Below are 18161 nucleotides of genomic sequence, written 5' to 3' on the forward strand. Positions count from 1 at the left end.
CGGAGCGGCTGGGCCCGTGAGCCATGGCCGCTGAGCCTGCGCGTCCGGAGCCTGTGCTCCGCAACGGGAGAGGCCACGGCAGAGGGAGGCCCGCATACCACAAAAAAAAAAAAAAAAAAGAAATTAAGAAAAAAATAGTCAATAAATATTTATGTGTATATTCATTTTTTGTAGCATGACAAAGATTATACCTGTTCCCATAATGCACTGTTTGTGTAGAGTTGTTTTGCATATTTTATTTTAAAATTCCTTTCTTTATAGGTTGTTTGGGCCAATTCATATAAAGTTGGTTGTGCAATTACAATTTGCCCTAAACTTGGGAGATCTGACACTGCAATATTTGTATGTGACTATGGACCTACGTAAGTTATTTTGCTGTTAAAAATATTTTAAATTGAAATATATGTTAAGTATTGTTTCCAAAAATAGGATCTTATACTAAAGAGACAAGTATATTTTTTAAAAGTGGAGTCTCCCTCTATAATGCTAATCAGAAGAAATAAATGAAATAAAAGGTAGTAAGAGAATGTGTGAAAAATTATGCCTGTCATGAATTATTTAATCTTGAGAGGGAAAATAATGGAGATCATTTGTTAAGGAAAAAAAAAAAAAGATAATATAAAATACATTGTCACAGTAATATTTAAATACTGGAATACAAAATAGGTTGGCAGATGCAAATATAATATAACACAATATAATATAATATAATATAATATAATTTGAATGGGTAAATGATTGAGAATGATGGTGAAAAACATATTCTTCTAAAAAAAGAATACTATAAATTTTTGACTGCCTTGCTGGTAATTGCATATCTAGATGAAATATAACAAAAGCCTAATGGGAGTCTCCAAAAATGAAATTCTGGAACTCAAATCCCAATATATCTGTACAAGGAAGAAGATTAAATCAGTTAGTAATCCAACTCTTTAACAAAGATGTAAAAATAGAATGTAGAAAAGATGAAAACATAGGCAAAGAATAAATATACAGATTTGGCAAAAGGGACTTGACATATGTCAAAATTGCTATGGAGAGGTACAAATGTGTATGTCTCTTTCTGTATTTTCTTTTATTTCCTCTCAGGTGGAAGTAAAACCAAGAATGACAAATATATAGTCTAAAAGCTTGGGGCAGAGTACAATTTTTATAAATAGCAGAGAAATTGTAGAACACTTATTTATTACCATCCAAAGTAGAATACACAGAGGAAAAAAAGAATCCAAAAGAGATAAAAAGAGAATCCAAAAAGAGATAAAAAGAGCTGTGAGATAACTTTTGAGGGAATTGACTTCCTGAATGAGGCAGGGACAGAAAAATATTTGAAGAAATATGGCCCAAAACTTTGTATGCTTAAGGAAAATTATAAACTCACAGAACCAAGAAACCTACCAAGCCCCAATCCAAAGAAACATGAAGTAAACTACACCAACTCACCTTATAATCAAACATTTGAAAACCAGTAATAAAGAGAAAATCTTAAAGGTAACCAGAAAACAAAGACATGTTACATATATACAGAAGAACAAAGATAAGGATGACAGCAGATTTCTCACTTGAAACAATGCAAGAGAGAAGACAACCATATCTTTAAATACTGAAAGAGAAAAAAAAAAAAAAACCAAACTGTTGACCAAGAATTCTATTTCCTGTGAAAATATTTTTCAAAAATAAAAGATAATTGTTTAATCAAAGATAATAGAAATGTATTGTGAGGGTTATAATATATGTAAAGTTAAATCTGTGATAATAATAGCGTAAAGGCTGAGAGGGGAAAATGTAAGTGTATTACCTTAAGGTTCTTCTACTCAATGTTAAGTGGAATAATTTAACTTGAATGAGATAAGTAAAAGATGCATACTATAAACCCTAAAGTTACTACTAAAATAACAAAAGCAACAGTAATAGCAAATAAGCCAACAAAGCAGGTAAAATTAAATCTTAAAAAAAATATTCAATTAATCCAAAGGAAGACAGAAGAAAAAAAGAACAAAGGGCTAATGGGACAAATAGAATAAGATTTGATAGCCTTAACTCTATGTCAATAATCACATCAAATGTAAATAGTACAAATACCCAAATAAAGAGACAGAGATTGGAAGATTGGATAAAAAATCAAGAACCCAGGGACTTCCCTGACAGTCCAGAGGTTAAGACTTTGCCTTCCAATGCAGGGGGTGTGGGTTCAATCCCTGGTCAGGGAGCTAAGATCCCATATGCCTTGTGGCCAAAAAACCAAAACATAAAAAAACAGAAGCAATACTGTAACAAATTCAATAAAGACTTTTAAAAAAATGGTCCACATTAAAAAAAACTTAAAAAAAAAGGATCGAATTATATGCTTCCTACAAGAAGAATATTTTAATTAAAAGACACAAATAGATTAAAAGTAAAAGAATGGGAAAAGGTTTACTATACTAACATTCATCAAAAGAAAGTGGCAGGGTCTATGTTAATATCAGATAATGTATATTTTATAGCAAAGAATATTACCAGGGATAAAGAAGGTTATTTCAAAATAATAATGGAATTAATTAATCAAGAGGCAACTAGGAGGAAATGGAAAAATTCCTCAAGAGACACAAATTACAAAGGAGAAATAAACTGAAAACTACAGAGCAATATCTCTTTTTTTAATCTGTGCAGAAGTAATTTAATTATTTTTATAGACGTATAGTTGATTTACAAGGTTGTGTTAGTTTCAGGTATACAGCACAGTGATTCATATATATATATATATTCTTTTCCAGATTATTTTCCCATATAGGTTATTACAAAATAATGAGTATAGTTCCCTGTGCTATACAGTAGGTCCTTGTTGCTTTATCTATTTTACATATAGCACTGTGTATATGTTACTCCCAAATTCCTAATTTATCCCTCCCCTCACATTTCCCCTTTGGTAACCATAAGTTTGCTTTCTACATCTGTGAATCTGTTTCTGTTTTGTAAATAAGTTCATCTGTATCATTTTTTTAGATTCCACATATAAGTGATACCATATGATATTTGTCTTTCTGACTTACTTCACTTAGTATGATAATCTCTATGTCCATCCATGTTGCTGCAAATGGCATTATTTCATTCTTTTTTATGGCTGAGTAGTATTCCATTGTATCTATATATATTACACCTTCTTTATCCATTCATCTGTTGATGAACATTTAGGTTGCATCCGTGTCTTGGCTATCGTAAACAGTGCTGCAATGAACATTGGGGTGCATGTATCTTTTTTTAAAATATTTTATTTATTTATTTATTTGGTTGTACTGGGTCTTAGTTGCAGCCGGCGGGCTCCTTAGTTGTGTCTCCTTAGTAGGCTCCTTAGTTGTGGCATGCAAACTCTTAGTTGTGGCATGCATGTGGGATCTAGTTCCCTGACCAGGGATTGAACCTGGGCCCCCTGCTTTGGGAGCACAAGTCTTAACCACTGCACCACCAGGGAAGTCCCTGCATGTGTCTTCTTGAATTACGGTTTTCTCCGGATATATGAAAAGGAGTGGGATTGCAGGGTCGTACGGTAGCTCTATTTTTAGTTCTTTAAGGAACCTCCATACTGTTCTCTATAGTGGTTGTACCAACTTACATTCCCACCAACAGTGTACGAAGCTTCCCTTTTTTCCACACCCTCTCCAGCATTTATTGTTTGTAGACATTTTGCTGATGGCCATTCTGACTGGTGTGAAGTGATACCTCATTGCAGTTTTGATTTGCATTTCTCTAATAACTAGTGATATTCAGCATCTTTTCATGTGCCTGTTGCCATCTGCATGTCTTTGGAGAAATGCCTATTCAGATCTTCTGCACTATCTCTTATGACATAGGTACAAAGATTCTAAACAAAATTTAGCAACTGAACCCAATAGAATAAAAGCATAATATATCTTGTCCAAATGGATTTTGTTCCAGTAATTTAGGGCTGTTTTAACATTCTAAAATCAATGTAACTCACCATATTAATCAACCTATAAATAAAGATTATACCATCATCTCAATAGAGTGACAAAAAGTCAAGCATTCATTCTTTTTTTTTTTTCTTTTTTTTTTGTTTGTTTGTTTTGTTTTGTTTGTTTTTTTGCTGTACGCGGGCCTCTCACTGTTGTGGCCTCTCCCGTTGCGGAGCACAGGCTCCGGACACACAGGCTCAGCGGCCATGGCTCACAGGCCCAGCTGCTCCGCGGCATGTGGGATCTTCCCGGACCGGGGCACGAACCCGTATCCCCTGCATCGGCAGGCGGATTCTCAACCACTGCGCCACCAGGGAAGCCCAAGCATTCATTCTTGATAAAAGTTCTCAGAAAACTAAAAATACAAGGGAACTTCTTAAACCTAATAAAGCTATCTATGAAAGGCCTACATGTAACATTATACCAGTACTAAAACGTTTTTCTGTAAAGTACTAGACAGTAAGTAAATTAGGCTTTGCATGACACATACATTCTGCTACATATTCATCTTTGTTTTATATTGTTTTAAATAACCCCTTAAAAATATATTTAAAAAAAAATTCTTCGCTCACAGACTGCACAAAATCAGAGCACAGGCCAGATACGAACTATGGTTTATACTTTACTGACTGCTGGTCAGTAGGTCTATATAGAAATCCAATGGAATCTATGAAAACTCTTCTACAGCTAATAAGTTTAGCAATTTTTCAGGATATAAGATCAACATTCAAAACTTAGTTACATGTCCATATACCAGCAATGAACAATCATAAATTGAATTAAAATAAAAATACCATTTATAATGGCATCAAAAAATGTATCTAGGGATAAATCTGGCAGAAAACATGGAAGACCAATACACTGAAAACTACATAATAGTCACAAGAGAAATTAACAAAGACACAAATAATTAGAACAATATATCTTATTAATGGATTAAAAGACTCAACATTGTTAAGATATAATTTTTCACTGAAGTGACCCATGGATTCAATACAATCCCAATAAAAAATCCCAGCAGGCTTTTATAGTATAAATTGACAAACATCATAAAATTCATAAGAAAATGCAAAGGACTTAGAATAGTCAAAACAACTAGAACAAATTTGAAGTAGCTAACACTATTGTTTTCAAAAATTATTAAAATAGAATAATCATGACATTGTGATATTGATGTAAAGTTAGACAAATAGATCAGTGGAATAGAATACAGAGTCCAGAAATAACCCCACACAGTTGACCACATATGTTCAACTGATTTTTCACAAATGCACAAAGGCAACACAGTGGAAAAAAGATTTTTCAACAAGTGGTGCTGGAACAATCTGTCACCCACATATAAAAAACAAAAGTAAACTTGGATCTACAAAGCATACAATCTATGATCTAAATGTACAAAACATACAATCATAGATCTACATGTAAGCCTAAAACTTTAAAACTTTTTGAAGAAAACATAGATGAAACCTTTGTGACCTTCAGATAGCCAAAGATTTTTTAGCTACCAAACAAAAAGGCATGATCCATAAAAGAACAAGTTGATAAATTGGATTTCATTAAAATTAAAAATGACTGCTATTCAAAGAAACTGGTAAGAGAATGAAAAGACAAGCCACAGAATGGAAGAAATTCTTTCGCAAAACAAAGACCTTACACCAAGAATATAGGAAGAACTCTTAAAAATCAATACTTACAAAAACTTAAAACTCAATTAGAAAAATGAACAAATGATTAACAAGATATGCAAATGGCAATTAAGCCCATGAAAAAATGTTCAAAATCATTAATCATTAGGGAAATACAATTAATACCACAATGAATACCACCACACAACCATTATAATGGCTAAAGACTGGCCATTCTCACACACTGCTGGTGGGAATATAAAATGCTACAACTACTTTGTAAAAAATATTGTGGCAGTTTCTTAAAAAGTTAAATATGCACCTACCATATGATCTATTCATTCCACTCCTAGGTATGTATCCAAGAAAATGTATGTCCATATAAAGACATATATGAATGTTCAAAATGTGCATAGTAACTTTACTAATAATACCCCAAAACTGGAACAACCCAAATGTCCATCAACAGATGAATGAATAAATTGTGGCATATTCTTTAATGGAATACAACTCATATTATTAATGTTTTTCTTTGTGTACTCTAGGTAAGTAACACTTTTTAAAGTCTTCCACAGACACAGAGATGGGAAAAGAAAAAAAGAGGTTTATTAACATGTATCAGCTTATATTATTGAAAGTCAGGCATAATAGCTGCCAAATCTTTCTGCTACATCATCAAATAGAGCTAGATAACGACTATGGTATTGTATTTTAAATTAAACTATAAAACATATGTTTCCATTTGCAATTTAAATTTCCTTATTCCGTTTAAAAAATCAAGAGATAATCATAGTGTTTACAACAAAAACTTTGGCTGTCACATGCATAATTATATTGGGTTCGCATCTAATTTGTATTCTAGAGAATATTCAAGAATGCAACTGCCACAGGGATTGGGGACATCCTGTAAAGAATAATTTTAATAGTTACTTTAATAGTTTAATAGTTTCTTTTGTAAAAAAAAAATGAAAAACAAACAAACAAAAGAAATAAGCATAAAATTGGGACCTAAGTTGTTATTTTTTTCCTTTTCAACATTCATGATTAGGGCTCAAAACTACTTGCATAAATGCATGCACAAAATAGAGAAATGGATAGTTATTTAGCTAATCACTGTTTCTCTTTTTCACAGAGGAAATTATCCAAATATGCCCCCTTACACTAATGGAACACCCTGCTCTATGTGTGAAGAAGGAGATACTTGCATAAAGAAACTCTGCCGTAAGCAAAAAGGAAACCAAATAATCATGGCATTCTATTTGGAAAGCAAAGTTTCCAAAAATTCATTATATTTTAAAATTTGGCTCCTCGATTTTATAGAGAAGACAAGATTTGATTGCTGCTATATAATGATATACAGTAAATCATTTGTCATAAATGATCATATTTAAATCCAGATGATCCCTCCCTTCTTCACTGATTATTTTCCCCCTCAGGCTAAAGGACAGGAAGGAGCAAAGCATAACTGATCCAGTTTGCTGCAACACTCAAAATAATTACTGTCTGACATGTTTTTCTTATTTGTATTTGCTTCCCTGTCATCTCTTTCTACTAGTTATTATCAAAATAGTGACTTGCTCAGAAGTAATACATTAATCAATGTCCAAATTAATTGTGGTTTAAACTAATATGTGTTTCTTCATCATCAGCCTTTTGGTTCTCAGGACAAAGACTTTTTAAGTATAAATATAAATTTTTGATTCTCAGAGCAGATGGGTTCTCAGTACAAAGTTACTTTTGAAGGATAAGCATAAATTCTTGATTGAGGACAGAGTGAAGGAGGTGAAGAGAGGAGATAATTTGAAAATTGTGAAAGATGTGATGCCATGAAAGAAGACACACTCAAAAAATGCATATTAAATGATTCCATTTATATAAAGTTCAAAACCAGACAAAACTAATCTAGGTTTAGAGTCAGGATAGTGGTTACCTTTGGAGAGGAAAGAGGGGTTAGTGTTTAGAAAAGGGTACCAGAAAGACTTTCTGTACCTATGCTATGGTTATCTAGGTGTGTTCACTTTGTAATAGCTCATCAGTCTTTCCAGTTATGATGTATGCATGTTTCCATATTCACGTCATATTTCAATTAAAATATAAATTGTAAGCCTAGTGTCTCTAATATGAGATTTCATTCAAAGTGGTTTAAAAAATAAATTTACTGTATACCTCCTATTTGCAAACTACTGTTTTCTAGACAAAGGGATATAAAGGTAACAGTGATACACTCTTTTTTTTTTCACTTCCCCTTCCTACCCAGTATCCAGATCACTGCCATTTCTTGCCTGAACTAGTGCAGACTCCCCACTTCTCTTCCCACTCTATTCAAAGCTGTTCTACACACACACTCACACACACACACAAATTAGATCAAATCACTTCTTTTCTTAAAATTCCTCAACTGCTTCTTATTGCAACTAAAGGAAAATCTGACTCTATTAAATGAGGCCAACAAGCCCAGGTGTGATCTGCCTCTTGCCTCTCTCTCCTACCATATTTTTGGTTAGCCTCCCTTTGACACAGTCAGCTCCATCATCACCACGCTCAAATACTCCAACCTCTTTTAAAAAACTCCAGCATCCACATCACCTGTGAGCCTGTTTTTAGTTTCAAGATTGTTTTTTCTCTTGGTTTTGGTAACATGCTCTGTATCTTGGTATCGGGAATTGTCCTTAAAGATGACCATCAATGATTCCTCTTTCCACTCCATGCACGCCACTCTTCCCATCAAGGAGTCCAGACTATTTCTCCTCCCCTTGAATACAGAGTTGTTGTGCCAGTTCTGGACCTAGCCTTTAAGAGACTTGGCAGGCAGATTCCGCCCCCAGGAGCGTGGGCCGTGGGCGCCTGCGCAGACTCTGCCCCGGACCGGCGCGGGGGCCCGCGGAGAGGCCGGAGCGGCCTCCGGACTGCGGTGCTGCGCCGAGGGAATTGCGAGGCCCGCGGGCTGGGGGGCGCCGTTCCCCTGGAGCTGAAGGAGGAGGCTGGCGGGATCGGAGAATGGGGTGAGAGAGGATGGTCATGTCCCAGGTCTCAGAGTATTACCACTCCGCGTGAAGAGGTAATTGAGGCCAAAGGAATGGCTGAAACGGAGCAGGAGAGAGTAGAGAAACTCCTCCATGCAAGTCTTTCCAGCAGCAATAACATGCCTGTTTGAAGACTTCAGGATTCTTCCAGAACAATGAGATGAAGACAGAGCAGCAGGAAAACGTGTAATACTGGCAGCAATTATGGAACTAATGAATTATACAGTCTTAGCAGGAGAAAGGGACCAGTCAAGGGTCAATGCTCTAGAAGGCCTGATGGGGTTAGAATAGTGGCAGTGGCTGACCCAAGGTCTAGGCATGACCACAGGTGTGCAGGGCTAAGACCAGTGAAGGAGGCCTTGGGAAAGCCTGTCTATTCTGCCTATTTTTCTTCTCTAATAGAATTTTAACAAAGCAAAGCAGAAGACATGTGGTTTGCATTATTATTTATAAATATTCTGAGTGGTAACAGGTAAACTATCAAGGATTTTAATTATAAATTAGCAATATTTTGAGGAATTGTAGATACACTGCCAAGATTTTGAATGTTTCTGGTGAAAATTGCTAATAATTTTGTTAAGATCAGGAAAGTTTAGAATTCATCTAACATTTTGATATTATTGGTAGTATGGAGAGAATTGTGGCATTCAATATCACACATCACTATTAAAAAAAATACATCGAAAAGTGGAATGTATTAAAGAAGTTAATGATAAGTGATTTTGTTTTTCTCAAGTCACTTAAAAAATAGTCTCTTGTTATTGTCTAATATATTTTCAAATACATTACTGCTATGCAATAATAAAATTTACCTGATATCACTAGGTCACTAATTGAATACATACTTGAGAACAAACAAAAAATTTATGCTACAAAGAAATTTTAGATTCCTAAGCATGTTAGACAACCGCTACCTTAACTAAATATCTGCAAAAAGAATTATTACACACTTTGTAATGAGAAATCAGTTTCCAAAGTGAAGAATACTCTGAAATTTGGCTTTAGTCCATCATATACATATTTTGCATAGGGGAATGTACATTTATTGTAATAATATGTATGTAAAACATAGCTGTATATTTAAATATTCAGTATGTTATATTGTATATATTATCATAAAGGCATCAGGGTCTTTAAAAAAAGTTTTATTTATTTATCAGTAAATTAGGAACATTAGGGATTTTCTCTGACATGGTCTTCGGATGCTAGACTATGATTAATTGAGAAAACAGTAATTTTCTATATTTTATTTAGTCTTGAACAAGACGTCCTACAGATACTATAGTCCATGCAAGAATCCCCTATACTTCAAGCTGCTCTCCGCTATTCACACACTATAAAGGTTTATAGTTTAAACTTTAAGGGCCAAGTCTTATCTTCAAGGAGCTCACATTCTAGTACTGGTAAAATTTGATGAAATAAAGTAGAATATGATAAATGACTTTAAAAACCTACTGATAAAAATGCAGTGATTGTTGAGAGTGGAAAATTATTTTAAGCTATTTGGATGAGGGTGGGCCTCATATAGGAAATGGAGTTGGAAGAGAACCCTGGGGGAGAGGCAGGGTTTGAACTTGGTGAGATGAGGGAGTAAGAGTTCAGTCTGGCAGTTAATATCAGGAAGTAAAGCTGAAAATGTGTGTTGGGGCCTGATGGTAGTACCTCTTAAATGCTAAGACAATAAATATTGACAAAAGTTTCAAAAAAATAAAATTAAATTTAAAAAAAAAGAGATTTGGCAGATTCGGCTTTTGCTCTGTTGAAAGCTGTCCAGCATATCAAGAAATCCATGCTTTCCTGCTGGAGTGGTCACATTGAAAAAGCCCTGGAAGAGGAGAGGTCATCTTTCTGTTTAAACCCCAACTGAGCTCCAGCTAAATGCACCCACATCCTTGAACCCTGATGACACTAGATACAGCAGAGAAATTGCCTAGTAGAACCAGCCAACCTGGGTAATTGTGAGAAATAATAATAAATTGTTACTGTTTTAAAGTTTGTTCCACAGTAGTAGATTGTGGAAACACTTGGTGTGCCTAATAAGTTAAACACCTCACAACATGGTGTGAAACAAAAACATAGAGTTGTACCTTTTCCTCTTCTGAACAGATAGAGTCAGGGTGGTTCACCTTAATCTAAACACAACTTAGTCAGGGCTGGGTTAGAATTTACCTAAGGTGTGGTCTACCTCTGTTTGCTCTGTTCCAAGAGTATAGACTTCGGGGGCTTTCCACTGGGAGACTGGTGTGTTTATTGTTGCCTTTCCCTAGTGGGTTCTGAACTCCAATCCTTATTGCTTTAACACACAGAAATTACTGAAACATCTACTTTGATTTCCAAAGGCTTTCAGCCTAGGTTTTTAGCCTCCTACCCCTCACAGTTTCAAAATTAAACAAATAGCTTGAGGACAAAATGGGCATTTCTTGGGCTTATTTCCTCCACCTTTACCTTCCACCTGGATCTTGAACTACTCAATACTCCAATTTTATCTCTCTAGTTCTGTAAGGCCAACCAAAATTCTGCCGGTTTCTCTGTTTCCCAAAAAATGGCCTCTTCCTGGGCAAAGCCCAGTTTTTCAGCCCTAGACCTGGGCCCAAAATCAACAAATGGCCCCAAGGAAAGAGCAGCGTTCATAACATCAGCCCACCTCTTTATGGATCTCCTGCTCTGAAATCTGGACCCTCCAATCTTTGCTGCTTTTGCAAATCTCTGATGCTGTTAAACATTGTTTTTGTTGTATTTTATTTGGATTTTCTAGTTGTGCTTGATGAGAGATTTTGTCCATCACAAACCTTTCCATCCTGAAGACCTAAACAGCTGTTGACAGTGGGTCTCCAAGATAGCACCATACAAGCTACCAATGCTACAATAAGCTTTGATACTTGGTAGGAGGTAACTTGTGCCTTTTCCAAATTGTTCAGAAATTATTTGGCTATTCTTGGCCCTTTCCTCTTGCAAATTAATGTTAGGATAAGCTTATCAATGCCACAGAAAACCGTGAAATTTTGATTGGAATTACATTGAATTTATAGATAAATTTGGGAAGAAATAACATTTTTACAGGTTTGACTATTTCCATTAATAAAGATTGTTTATTTGGGTCTTTTTATACATCTTTTACATTTTGAAATTTTCTCAGTAAGGTCTTGCATCTTAAATTAGATTGCTTGGTAATCTATAGTTGATATTATAAATGGTATTTTTAAATTATATTTCCTAATTGATTTTTTTGCTGATCATAGGAATATAAATTCAAGTTTTGTTCTTTCTTCTAATCTTTATATCACTTATTTGTTTTATTAATATTAATAGTGAACTCTCCAGTGCAGTGTTGAACATAAGCTGTAGCAGTAGCACCATTCTCTTATTCCTGACTTTAAAGACAATGTTTGGCCATTATGCATATTTGGTTTAGATTGTTTTTAATTAGTCCTCATTGCCAGGTTATGGAAGTTTTCTCTTTTCCTCATTTTGCTGTGAGCTTTTATCTTGAATAAATGTTTAATTTTACCAGATTTTTCTTCTGCATCTCTTGAAATGATCCCCAATTTTTTTCCTTTAATGTCTTAATGTTGTAAACTACATCAAATGATGTTTTTCTTTTCTTTTTTTTTGGAAACTATTTGGAAATAATATTTTGTAACTTTTAAAAAAATTACTTGTGCTTTAAATTCCTCTTTGAGTAAATGCAATTTTTAAAATTGCCCCATTTCACAAATATTTTCAAGTTATTGTAAAGAGGTAGGTACATGATTTTTTTTAAAAATTTTATAATCTATTATTATATTCTCTATCCTGTTTCCATTTTGCTTATTGTTTCTCTTATTATTTTTTCAACCTTTTTTTGAACTATGATTGACATACAAAAGCTGTATATATATTTAGTGAATACAACTTAACCAGTGAGATTTATATTTTCATATAGATATTGGGAGTTAAGTGATAGCTCAGTAATCTAATTTTAAACTATTCTTTCATTCCCATGATAAATCCAACTTAGTCATGAGGTTTCTTTTATAGATGGCTAAATTCTTGTTAACATTTTACTTTTAATTTTTGCGTTTAATTTCAGAATTATGATTGGCCTGTAGTTTTCCTTCTTCATTTCTCCTCATATGATTTTGACTTCAAGGTTGTATTAGCCTCATAAAAGGAGTTGAAAGTTGGTAACATTACTTCTATTAATATTTTAGTTATAGTTTGTGTAAGATTCTCACTTATTTTTTGAATGGGAGAAATTTTCTGTAAAACTATTTTGTTCTGGAGTGTGTGAGTGTTTGTAAATGTTTAATTACTGATTTAACTTCTTTAAATGTTATGTGATACTCAGGTTTTGGGGGGGAATTAGCAAATTTTTGTTTTATTCAAGTTTTAATGACATTCTCTTATATTTTTATATCTGTTGTGTTCTACTTTAAGTCCTATGACTTTTGACTTATACTGATCAATTTCTATAGAAAGCCAACTTTTATCTTTTTTTACTTCCTTTTTGAGGACAGGAGATATAACACAATGGTTAAATATATAGGCCTTGGAATCAGATAGCTTAACTCAGGAGGTGATTAAGAGGATTAAATATGATAAACCATACAGAGTGACTTGGGCCCAAAAAAAGTAGGTTCTCAATAAGTTTTAGCTATTAACATAGTTAAGTTCCTCATTATTTTCTATCATTTGAACCTTTTTATCACACTAATCGCTCTCTGAAATGATATTTTTTAATCACTTTTATTCATTTATTCAATTTTAAAGTTATTGATAGATTTTCTCCCCGTACTCTTCTGTAAGGAAAAGAACTTTATTCTTTTCCCAATCACCATTATATCCAAAGCCTAGAATGATGCTCAATACATAGTAGACACATAAAAATGAATAAATGAATAAAAATAAATGAAATAAACTCTTAATAAACTGCAGAATCCTGGTACCCAAACTCAATATGAAGGAATTATTATCTTTTTCGGGGACTTTAAATGGGTATGATAGAGTGCCAAAAATAAAGTTAACTACTATATATAGTTTTATCTATTTCAGGCCTTTGTGCCTTCAGTATGAGAGATGTTCTAGAAATATTTGTTGCCATGGCATCATTGTCAGGGGACATCATACAGATTTTTAAGTAGTGTGGGATTTGCAGAGAAAGCTTTAGTTTTCTTTTTTTTTTTTTTTTTTCTTTGCGGTACGCGGGCCTCTCACTGTTGTGCCCTCTCCCGTTGCAGAGCACAGGCTCCGGACGCGCAGGCTCAGCAGCCATGGCTCACGGGCCCAGCCGCTCCGCGGCATGTGGGATCCTCCCAGACCGGGGCACGAACCCGTGTCCCCTGCATCGGCAGGCGGACTCTCAACCACTGCGCCACCAGGGAAGCCCTTTAGTTTTCTTAAATTAAAAAGCCAAGGTAAGTTTTCTAAGTTGATTATCTTATTCAAAAAGCCACAAAAGCAAATGAATGATTTTAATTTGTAATATTATTTTTTTTCTATTTTAGAAAATAAAGAACGTGATAAAACTCGAAGTACGTATCAGAATATTTCAGTATTAATTCAATTACTTCCTCTCCTTGAAACTAAATTGAACTCTTAACTATTGTTTTTTATTGACAGCATATCCAAATTGGAATCCACCGGGGATAGCACCTCAGCTGATAGCATGTACTCCATTGTACCTGATTTCTGTTTTTTTGAGACTATTTTAATTGTCATTTATGTACAAGGGAAATTCTCAGACATGACAACAAAGGAATAGTTTATGGTTAAATGTAACTGTTATCTGTTTAATTATTAAAACTTCTAAACTCTTATCTGTTATCTAAATTTAATGTCTGTTTTTAATTCAAAAGATGTACTGTAGTATAGAAGAAGGGTAGCAGTTAAAAAAAAAAACTTAAGGTGATTTTAAAAATTTTTACATGTATCAAAAGATTCCTGTTCTCTAGTATTCTAAATTGTCATTTTAGTTAGAGTAAACTTAAAGAATTAAACATTTTAGATATTAGATATTTTCCTTATATGCCAATAGTTCCCTTTAAGAATTCCATCAACATTATTCAGAAACAAAACGTTATTAAGTTTCAAATAGCATGTAATGTTATATTATGGTCATAGTCAATAGTTGGGGAAATGGATGAGAACAGATTAAACTCAAAAGGGAAATCAATTAAATTTTAAACCTTTGAAAGGTAAATGTGTGTTCTGAAATTAAAATCACACTCCTTTAGGATTAAGAGATTTTAATCTCTTTTAGGAGATTTTATTTTAAAATGTACCCTGTATAAAATAACAGGATGTAGGTATACCTTTTAAAACACTGTACAGAATTATCTGTAGTATAGTTAACAACATCTCTACAAACCAAAGAACTGGTGAATTCTGGCATTTCTTTTGTCTGAAGACCAAAAAGAAAAAAAAACAGATTATTCAATTAATTCAGTTTTTAAAATCGCTTTTGTTGAATGGTTGACTCCTATGGACTAAATTATCTAGATCTTTTTCTTCTCAACTAAAGCAACCACCAACTTCCCTCAGCTATAAATATTAAAAATCATAATATTTTTATGATGCAAATGTATTTTTATGATGGTAAAATGTAAATGTGTTTTCAATGTATTTTTAACATGATTGAGATTTACTTTGTATATACTGTCAAATACCTAGGAATTTCCACATAGTGGAGTGATTGATGTTATTCTTAAAAGAGAAGCCAAGTGATTTTATATTTCAAATCTGCTTGTATTACTCAAGGTTTTCCAGAGAAACAGAGCCAACAGGGAAGGGGGTGGGGGACACAGGTGAAGAGAGAGAAAGGAGAAATTTTAAGGAATTGGCTTACACGATTGTGGTGGCTAGCAAGTCCAAAATTTGTAGATTAAGGTGGCAGGATGGAGACTCAAGACTTGCTGCTGCAGTCGTGAATCTGAAATCTGGGAAATCAGACAGAATATCCACGTTGCAGTATAAAGGCAGAATTCATTCTTCTTCAGGAAATCTGTCTCTGCTCATAAGGCCTTCAACTAATTGGATGCAGCCCACTCACGTTGTGGAGGGTAATCTGCTTTACTTAAAGTCAATTAACTGTAAGTGTTAATCACATCTAAAAAACACCTTTACAGCAATATCTACACTAGTGTTTGAACAAATATCAACCAGCATAGTCTAGCCACACTGACACATAATATTAACCATCACACTGCTGTTCAGCGTCATGTACATGGAGTCACTATCTTTTTAGTAAAATAAACTATTGCTGTTTGCTTAACTATTGCATTGTTAAAATTTAGGTTCATGATTAATTACTCCTTAAGTTGCAGTTTGAAACAGGCTAAAGGTAAATTGACATATGCATAGTATACTTTTCTACCTGTTTTATTGTTTATTGTTTACTGTTGTATTGTCTTCATGGATTTTTTTTTTCTTTTTGCTGCATTGGGTCTTCATTGCTGCACGTGGGCTTTCTCTAGCTGTGGCAAGCAGGGGCTTCTCATTGCGGTGGCTCCTCTTGATGCAGAGCACGGGCTCTAGGCGCAGGCTTCAGTAGTTGCAGCACACAGGCTAAATAGTTGTGGCTCGCAGGCTCAGAAATTGTGGTTCATGGGCTGTAGAACGCAAGCTCAGTAGTTGTGGCACATGGGCTTAGTTGCTCCATGGCATGTGGGATGTCCCCAGACGAGGGATCGAACCCGTGTTCCCTGCAATGACAGGTGGATTCTTAACCACTGCACCACTAGGGAAGTCCCTTCATGGATTTTTAATTAAACTTTTTTCAGTAATTAAAATCTTCTGATTTTTAATATAATTACTCTATTACTTCTTTAGATTCCTTAATCATCCAGGACTATATAAGTTTCTTTAGGTGAGATGAATTGAAATTCTACAGCCCACATTAAAAAATGAATTTTTATAGAATTATATTCTCTGATTTTGGAGAAATATTTGTCAGAGATTATTATATTAGCACTGCTACAAGAACTTGCAAGTAGTGGCAGTTCTCAGATAATGGGGTCTCTACATGCAGAGATTTCCATCTACTCTGAAGCTGTGAGCAGAGGCTGGGCAGGTGGAGTGCCTCTGCCTTATCTGTGGGGTTTCCTCCCATTAGCAAGAAGAGAAAATTCTGGACCAAGAAGATGTCTTTTTCTTGTGATCATAACCACAGTCTCTTGACAGGATATCTTAGGAGGCCTGGCATCACTTTGATTCTTTTACTCTGAGCAGATCTTGCTCTTGATAGTGACCATAAGTAACCCTCGTATTTCACTCAGTTTGGAATTACTAGAAAAACAAGTCTGGATTTGGCCTTTTCAAATTACTTGAGGCCAGTGAACTCAGGATTTGAAAAGTGCATTTTTCTGGGGATCCTTTTGTCCTACTAGGCTATGTTTCAAGTTTCTAGAAATTGCCTAATCATATGGAGGTAAAGTGATCAGACTTATCAGTCTTAATTGGGCCTAGTGTATCCCATTCTTACCCCTTGAAGGATGGTGAAAAGTTGATTTAAACAGTAGTCTCTGTAGTTTTTTTGATTATGCATCCCTATTGGTAAAAAAATATTGTAGAGTGACAAACATTCCTGGTTTGCTTGGGCCTGAGGGGGTTACTACGACATAGGAAAACATGATAAACCCAGGACATTCCCTAACAAACCAAGAAGTTGGTGACCCTAAGCCTGAACCAAGAGTATGTATGTACCATTAAATTATATGTATCATGTGTGGTTTTATAATAGAGTAATATTGTTTAGCCTCCATTTGTTTGTATTTTTTACAGTTTTTTTCCTGTAATTGATATCTAGTCTCATAGCACTGTGGTCAGAAAAGATACTTGACAACGATTTCAATTTTCTTAAATTTTCCAAGGCTTGATTTGTGACCCAAGATATCATCTATCCTGGAGAATGTTCCATGAGCACTTGAGAAGACAGTATATTCTGTTGTTTTTGGATGGAATGTCCTATAAATATCAATTAAGTACATCTTGTTTAATGTGTCATTTAAAGCTTGTGTTTCCTTATTCATTTTCATTTTGGATGATCTGTCCATTGGTGAAAGTGGGGTGTTAAAGTCCCGTATTATGATTGTGTTACTGTCGATTTCCCCTCTTATGGCTGTTAGCATTTGCCTTATGTATTGAGGTGTTCCTATGTTGGGTGCATAAATATTTACAATTGTTATATCTTCTTCATGGATTGATCCGTTGATCATTATGTAGTGTCCTTCTTTGTCTCTTGTCACAGTCTTTATTTTAAAGTCTATTTTGTCTGATATGAGAATTGCTACTCCAGCTTTCTTTTGATTTCCACTTTCATGGATTAGCTTTTTCCATCCTCTCACATTCAGTCTATATGTGTCCCTAGGTCTGAAGTGGGTCTCTTGTAGACAGCATATATACAGGTCTTGTTTTTGTATCCATTCAGCCAGTCTGTGTCTTTTGGTTGGAGCATTTAATCCATTTACATTGAAGGACATTAAATAACCAAGAGATCACTGAAGAAATCAAAGAGGAAATCAAAAAATACCTAGAAACAAATGACAATGAAAACATGATGACCCAAAACCTATGGGATGCAGCAAAAG

General features: G+C 34.4%; 1 protein-coding gene across 1 annotated transcript in view; it reads left to right on the forward strand.

Moving 5' to 3' along the window:
• Window positions 1-14300, forward strand: part of GLIPR1L1 (GLIPR1 like 1) — a 34659-nt gene extending 20359 nt beyond the window's left edge. Inside the window, exons 3-6 of the mRNA XM_007125809.2 lie at window positions 262-362; window positions 6708-6796; window positions 14082-14108; window positions 14197-14300. Of these exons, the coding sequence (XP_007125871.1) occupies window positions 262-362; window positions 6708-6796; window positions 14082-14108; window positions 14197-14288 (309 nt within the window). The 3' untranslated portion in view covers window positions 14289-14300. The remainder of the gene's footprint in view (window positions 1-261; window positions 363-6707; window positions 6797-14081; window positions 14109-14196) is intronic.
• The last annotated feature ends 3861 nt before the right edge of the window (window positions 14301-18161 follow it).

The sequence above is a fragment of the Physeter macrocephalus genome, chromosome 6, assembly GCF_002837175.3.
Source record: "Physeter macrocephalus isolate SW-GA chromosome 6, ASM283717v5, whole genome shotgun sequence".
Classification (NCBI taxonomy): Eukaryota; Metazoa; Chordata; class Mammalia; order Artiodactyla; family Physeteridae; genus Physeter; species Physeter macrocephalus.